Source organism: Macrobrachium rosenbergii, chromosome 16 (assembly GCF_040412425.1).
Source record: "Macrobrachium rosenbergii isolate ZJJX-2024 chromosome 16, ASM4041242v1, whole genome shotgun sequence".
NCBI classification, from domain to species: domain Eukaryota; kingdom Metazoa; phylum Arthropoda; class Malacostraca; order Decapoda; family Palaemonidae; genus Macrobrachium; species Macrobrachium rosenbergii.
The window spans coordinates 51,245,631-51,253,130 of NC_089756.1; the positions used below are offsets into that span (position 1 = coordinate 51,245,631).

Genomic DNA, 7,500 nt, shown 5'->3' on the forward strand with positions numbered 1-7,500 from the left:
TTAATAAAACTAAAACTAACATTTAATGGTTACTGATATTGCTGAAGCTTTAAGTCTTAAAGAGGATGACGAACATTAAAAATATTTAATTTGATATATAGCGATTTGGGTAAAACTTGGGATTTTAATTAAATTTTCTCAGATTAGACTCTACCTTTCTGTCTCTCTGATACAAATTCTATGTTTTTTTTTTTTTGTTCCTCTGTCCTGAAAACTATTACACTGACTTAAAAAATACTTTCCAATGAAAGCTTGATTCTTCTACTTTCCTTGCTTCAGAAACTGGGCCTGCTTGGGCAACTGGCTCTATTCCGCTACTCAAAAACTTGACGCTCATGGTAATTAAGATATCTGGTTTTGCAAATGATTTGTCGAATAAGACTTTATCATATACTTAAGAGCAGCATAAATCGTTGCCATATTTTGCTACACTGAAGATTTGCATTGTTACGATCTTGGTTTTGGGTTGATAAGATCTAAAAGTTTTTAAAGTTGTATGTATGTATGTATGTATGTATGTATGTATGTATGTATGTATGTATGTATGTATGTATGTATGTATGTATACATACATACATACATCTTTAAAAACTTTGATGAAATGAACTCTTCGATCTTATCAACCCACAACCAAGATCGTAGCAACTCAGATCTTCAGTGAAACTTCCGTAAAAGCGTCTTGTACCAAAATCTGGCAACAATTAATACCACTCTGTTTGTGCTGTACATTTTCTTACAAAAAATCCCAAAGTTTTGAGTTTCTATATACAGTCTATTAAGATCTTGACTGTTCTTATAATAAGAACAGCTAACAAATGACCAAATTGTCATATAAAGACAAAACAATGGGAAAAGTCTTCATTCCAGAAAAGAGACAGGGCCGTGAACCTCTGTTTATCAAAGGGAAGAAATTCTGCTGGAAAAGTCTCTTTTTGCAGAAGCTTCCTTTTCATGGAAGGGACGCTTGGGTCTTTCCAAGTCGAGGCGAAGGTTTTTCCAAAGGCCTTATTTCTCTAAAGGGTCGTCCAAGTGGTTAAGCGAGGGATCTTGGCTATGGAGTTCGTCTTTTGATCTTCGGTGTTCCTTTTTGACTGGATGTTTCTTTTCTCACTCGAAGGAAAAATCTCCCCAGCTGGTTGTATCCGGCAGGGCAGGGATGAGACCGTGGCGCTTCAAGTTTTTAAATTAAACATTACTGAGAGTAAAAGAATGTGACGGAAAATTGTAAATTTGTATAAGAATGCAAAGTTCAAATCACAGGTACAGCTTTTTAAAATTTTTTTTTTCTATTTCCGTATGCTTTGCTGTTTTTAGTTTTCTGTAAAAGAAAACCATTGAGATGGCGTTGTCTGTCCGTTTGCACTTTTTCTGTCCGTCCTCAGATCTTAAAAACTACTGAGGCCAGAGGGCTGCAAATTGTTATGTTGATCATCCACCCTCCAATCATCAAACGCAGCAAATTGGAGCCTCTAGCCTCAGATGTTTTTATTAAAGGTTAAAGTTAGCCATGATCGTGCGTCTGGCTCTGTAACAACACAGGCCACCATAGCCGGCTGAGAGTTTCATGGCCCGTGGCTGAGAGTTTCATACAACATTATACGCTGTACAGAAAACTCGATTGCGCCGAAGAAACTTCGGCGCATTTTTTACTTGTTCCGTTTTGTCTTGCGTTTCTGATTCCACATTTTACTTTCAGGATTTTGAACGTTACTGAGTTATTGATTTAAGCATGAAAGAGCAAAGAGCAATTGAAATAATATAGTTATCTGTTATTTTAACTTCATATCTGTTGCAGTCATGCTTAGATGCGTTTTTTTGTGTATAAATTTTATAAATTTTACTTTCTGTATTTTGTAAATCAACGAATTACCCCATACTTCAAGAAAAATGTTTGTTCAGATTAATATAATGCATGAGAGACATAGTTCTAAGCAGTTCTCAGAAGTTTTACATACACCGACTTTTATTTTGCGAATGTGAAGTCCATTGCACTATTCTGCAAATTTCTCGATTCTTCATTTTTTAATGTCGGGTATGTTGACATTCTTGTTTGGGCTTTCGTAACATTTTTGGTATGAAGTAACTTTTTTTTTTTTGCCGTATATAATTATTTACTGAGCAACTTTTAATGTTGATGATTTTTATAAGTATTTAATTTTATATATATATATATATATATATATATATATATATATATATATATATATATTATACACATATATTTATATATGAATATATATATTTTATATATGTACACGTACATATAAAATCCTTCTAAAAGAAAGTCATATATATATATATATATATATATATATATATATATATATATATATATATATATATATATATATATATATATATATATAATGTGTGTGTGTGTGTGTGTGTATACCTGTATATATGTGTGTTGTGTGTGTGTGTGCATAAGTACATGTGCAGAGAGTGAGACAAAGACTTGACGATCATTAGAAACTTAAAACTGATTTTAGTGGAGGCATCATTATTTAAAATAAAATTAAAGTTGCTTCTTCGATCCCACCGAGGGAAAATTTGCCGAACGTCTTTTGTTTCCATTTCGAAGAATAGCATAAAAATTCTTTATGAACCGAAAAAGCAGGTAGATGCTGACGTTGAGAAATCATGTTGAAATTCTGAGAACAGTCTTTGTGAAATACAGACGGAGGTTGTTAATTTGGGAAGAATTACATCTTGTATAGTTTATTGTCCCTTTGTTCTCTCAAGAGTTCGTTATGTTATTATTTTTGTCTTTTGTTCTTTTTTTATTTCATTTTATACGATCTCCTGTAGAATTTTGCTGGTAAACTTTGCTCAGTCCGTCATGATGAAATGGAAATGATCCATTTTCCCAGCCGAGAGAGAGAGAGAATATAGCATAAGTTTAAGGATAAGCAAGTCAAGAAATATCTCTTGAACTGTCTCCTTGGCTTGAGAAAAACAGATGAGACCACTTCTTTTAAACTATAGTCGATTACATTAAAGTCAATTCTAACTCCCCTACTGTGAAAACACTGAAAAGAATAGAATCCAAAATGCTTTTGGTACCTTGACAGCTTAAAACAGAGGTTCCCAAACTTTATGTTCCTCGGTACCCCTTGGGCTTTTTTATAGGTTCCCATGTACGCCTAACACTAAAAATTAAGCTTAATATTAAAAAAGAACATTTTAATATTTTGATATTTTAAATTTATGGAGTCTGCATGTGTAGATTACATAAAAGTTGTGCTAATCAACACGAGGAAATTGAGAAAAGTGCAATCTGAGTGCAGATTACAACACCATGTATTGTACAGTAGTAATTATTTTCTTCAGACCAAATGTACCCCTGGGGGTACATGTACCCCAGTTTGGGAACCCCTGGCTCAAAATCTAGACATGAGCCTGCTCCGCTCTGATTCTCGGTCTTAGTAGTGTGAGCTCATTTTTCATGAAGCTCAATATCAGTGTCATAGTCGTACTGATACGTACTTTATTTTCATACGGCCATATTATTCTGCCTTGCTATTTGTTAATCACTGAGCTGCAGTATACTCGGATTGTAAAATCCTTATAGTTATATTTGCATTGAGTTTGAGTGAGAGTTTACATAAGACCATGCAATGATATTTTGTGTAGATATCTTTCACAAAGTTTTATGAAAATAATTGTATTCGATAATATAATCAAAATATATCATTCTTTTGAGTGCTGTTTTAAAGAGCTCTCAAACATTATGGAACCACTGAAGTATTATTATGATTAAGTTATTTTCAATGAATGAGAGTCATTTGAAATCATTCTAGATAGCCATTGTCTTGTAAAGTAGGTCATTATAAATGAATACTGCAATAATTGCGTTAATGCTGAAGGTGACTGTTTAAAAAATGTGTCAATGTTGGAATAATCAGGTATCGTCTGCCTCGTTAAAAATCGTAGTAATTCGCCATTGATCTCCTGAAATCAGGTCAGTCAGAATCGAAGGCCCAGTTCGAAAGAGACCGGAAATGAGCGTGGCGCTCGTATGTTTTCTGTTTGGTAGTAAAAATCATGTCAAACCACTTGAACCGACAACAAAAAACATTCCCTTTTTTCGATGTTTTCTGTTTTTCATTCAGGGCAAAACCTCCTTGCATGGAAGAGTTATTCTCAGTAAATTTCATCATGTCGAAAATTGTGAGGAAATGTTCAGTTTTAAAGGAAAAAATAAACAAAAAATGGTTGCCCCGAAGACCTTTCGGATTTTTCTATTCAGTGAAAGGGAACTAACTTATCCCCGGAGGTAAAAGAGAAATTGTTTTCTGTTGAGTCAACAGGTGCGATTTGGAAGGGAGACTTCGTTTGTTTATGATATCTTGGGGAAAAATCAAGACAGTATTTAGTTAGTTTTCTTTTTAGAATTTCCTGCTCCGTCTCTCTCTTTTTGCTGCTAATTCAAGTAGTAGAATGCACGAGAGAGAGAGAGAGAGAGAGAGAGAGAGAGAGAGAGAGAGAGAGAGAGAGAGAGAGAGAGAGAGAGAGAGAGAGAGAGAGGGTCTTATTTTTTATTCTTAACATATTCTACAAGAGTATATGATATCAGTAGAAAAATATTCCAAATAAAATAAAGAGCTCCTGCATTAATTTGGGTTAAAGTAACGTGCTCCCCTACAGTCTAAGGAATCCGGTAAAATTCATGGTTTTTCTTTATTTCAAAGGAATTGCACTATTATATTATATATATATATATATATATATATATATATATATATATATATATATATACTGTATATATATATATATATATATATATATATATATATATATATATATATATGATTCCGGCTTTCGGTAATTTTTCAAGAATATTCCCCATTTCAGTTATCTTGCTTCTGAACTAAAAATATAAGAAAATATGCTTCCGGTAGTCTTGAGCAGTTAACCAGAACTTCATTGAACGAAAATAACGTCATTCCTTATCAGTCCCTTGAGTATAAAACATTTTTATGTTGTTTGTTGTATTGATTGCTGGCTGTATGTCTTGGTTATAGTATATATCGTATTTTCTGTTTTTATTTTCATGTTCATGGAAGTGCACAAAAATGATCCAGTTGATTAATATTCTCAAGACTCAAAAAGACACAGCTCTTTGCTAAGGGCAGCATTCGAAGGGATAAGCAGAATTTTTTGCCACTCCTAAAATATTTAGTGTTTTCTGGTTACTAGAGATATGGCTTTACTGCATATGTTACTTGTGATCTTGAGCAGTGAGGATATTTTCGAACACTAATTATTTTGCGTTCTAAATTACCGTTTTAAGAACTTGGGCCAGTTTGTGCAAGATATAAGTTGTAGTGGTCATTGCGCGTAGCTTTGTCTTCCTCCCCCGCCCATTAAAAAAAAATACAGCAAATATGCTACATAACGAAGTGAATTACGTTCCAGTAGTGTAGACGAACTCTCACGGTCTTACAAGTTGTATTGATCAAATCATGCAAACTCAGCTTTTTCTCTTCTCCAGCAAAGCCTAATTTTCCTTTCAGTCTGCGAGAGCACAAAGAGAAGAACCCGTTTAAGAAATCCGCGCGGAATTAAGCCAACGATGGGAAATGGAAGCAGAGCACAAGAGCGATAAAAATGAAGGTTGAGATTGGACTCACTTTGCGCGAAGCCATCCAACTTGCAGACGATAGCCGGGAGGACGTAGTGGGGATGGGACAAGTGACGCACGATGTGCACCCACATGCACACCAGCGTCACAAAGAGATCCGCCACTGCCAGGTTCACCAGGTACTGGTTGGTTGAGGACCGCATGTGGGCGTTGTAGTAAACAACTAGGATGACCAGGAGGTTGCCGGAGAGAGATACCAGGAAGACCAGTGCGTATGCGGTTATCTGAAAGAGAGAGGGCAAAGGGTGTTTGGATTAGAAGTTATATAATTCTAATTATTAACGTATTAAAGTCTTGCTGGGCCTTTGTGGGCTCTAATATTGTCATTATTTCTATTTAGAAGAAAAATGTAAGCATACAGTGAGAGTAAAAATAACGAAAGAATATAGATAATCAACAAAATAAAACTGTACAAAAAAAATGCCGAAAAATAAACTTTGGGACTTTGCGCATTTAAACAGTAGTATAATTTTTTTTATCTTATGAAAGTTTCTATCTCACTACCTCTTTGTGATATATATATATATATATATATATATATATATATATATATATATATATATATATATATATATATATATATATATTGTAACTAATCTGAATTAAGCAATAGGCTAGCCTCTTGAAAATGTTTATAGGCCTTGATAAAAACATAAAAAAATGACTGTAAGAAAACGCCTGTGCTTAGCTATAGAGGGATATAAATCATCAATGAACAGAGTCAAACGAGCAATACCGATGTGGTAGCTTGAAGGGTGCATATCTTAAATGGTCAGGCCCATCCCTTCGCTTATGCTTTACCATTATTTTCGGGTTTGTTGCCTTGATGAATTGCGAAGTATATAACTGTTTTGCTTGCGGCTTCCTATTTTGTTTCTCCATAATATATATATATATATATATATATATATATATATATATATATATATATATATATATATATATATATATATATATATATATATATATATATATATATATATATATATATATATATATATATATATATATATATATATATATATATATATATATATATATATATATATATATATATATATATATATATATATATATATATATATATATATATATGCAGGGTGTAACACGAGTTTATACAAATATTTTGGGAACTGAAAGGAAAGTAATTTTGTAGCAGAAAATGTTCTATAAAGATGTGCATTTTATGGTTTCGTTTGCCGCTGAGAGGAATTTTGAAATAACCGTTTATCATTAGTACTGCTCTAGGGCGAGGGAGATTGCTGACGGGAGGTCGTAGTAGCTTCTTGGGGGAGGGTGGTGAAGTTAATTAAGGCAAGGGGATTGTTAGTTATTTAATTATAATTTTTTCTTAAAAGTAATCTATTTTTCATGATCATTTTACAGCGATACCATATGGCTTTGTGTATCAAGTAAGTAGTGTAAATGTTGCTTGGCAACATTTACTTGTGATCGTTGAATTCTAGCGTGCTCTGTCCTGCTGCCTCGTCCTGGAATTGTTGAATCAGGGGTCATGACTAGGTTTACGCTTATGACTGGTGTCTGATGATTACTTTGGATGGAGAGCGAGAGATTTTTGAAAATACATTTTAAATCTTTAATAGGTGTCTGATGAATAAGCATACATTTTTTTGCAGTATCAAAATAATACATTTGATTGGGAGGTATTTTATTCACATCGGCCTAACCACTACATTCTTATCCTCTAACCTCCACCCCCCCCAAAATATCCCTGACTGCTCCGACATCCCATTTACCATCTTACTCGCCCTTGAGTAGTGCTAATGATAAGTGGTTCTTCTAAAATTCACCTCACCGACAAACGAAGCCTTGAAATGCATGTCTTTATAGAACAT

At 33.6% G+C, this 7,500-nt stretch overlaps 1 protein-coding gene across 2 annotated transcripts in view; it reads right to left on the reverse strand.

Annotated features, from left to right (window-relative positions):
- The window catches only part of LOC136847431 (substance-K receptor-like), a 442,207-nt gene that overhangs the window by 151,263 nt on the left and 283,444 nt on the right, over positions 1-7,500 (reverse strand). For both annotated transcript variants that reach the window (XR_010855747.1, XM_067119122.1), the window contains one exon: positions 5,634-5,868. Coding sequence is in view for 1 of the 2 variants with exons in the window: in XM_067119122.1 (XP_066975223.1) it covers positions 5,634-5,868 (235 nt within the window). In the remaining variant the exon portion in view is untranslated. The remainder of the gene's footprint in view (positions 1-5,633; positions 5,869-7,500) is intronic.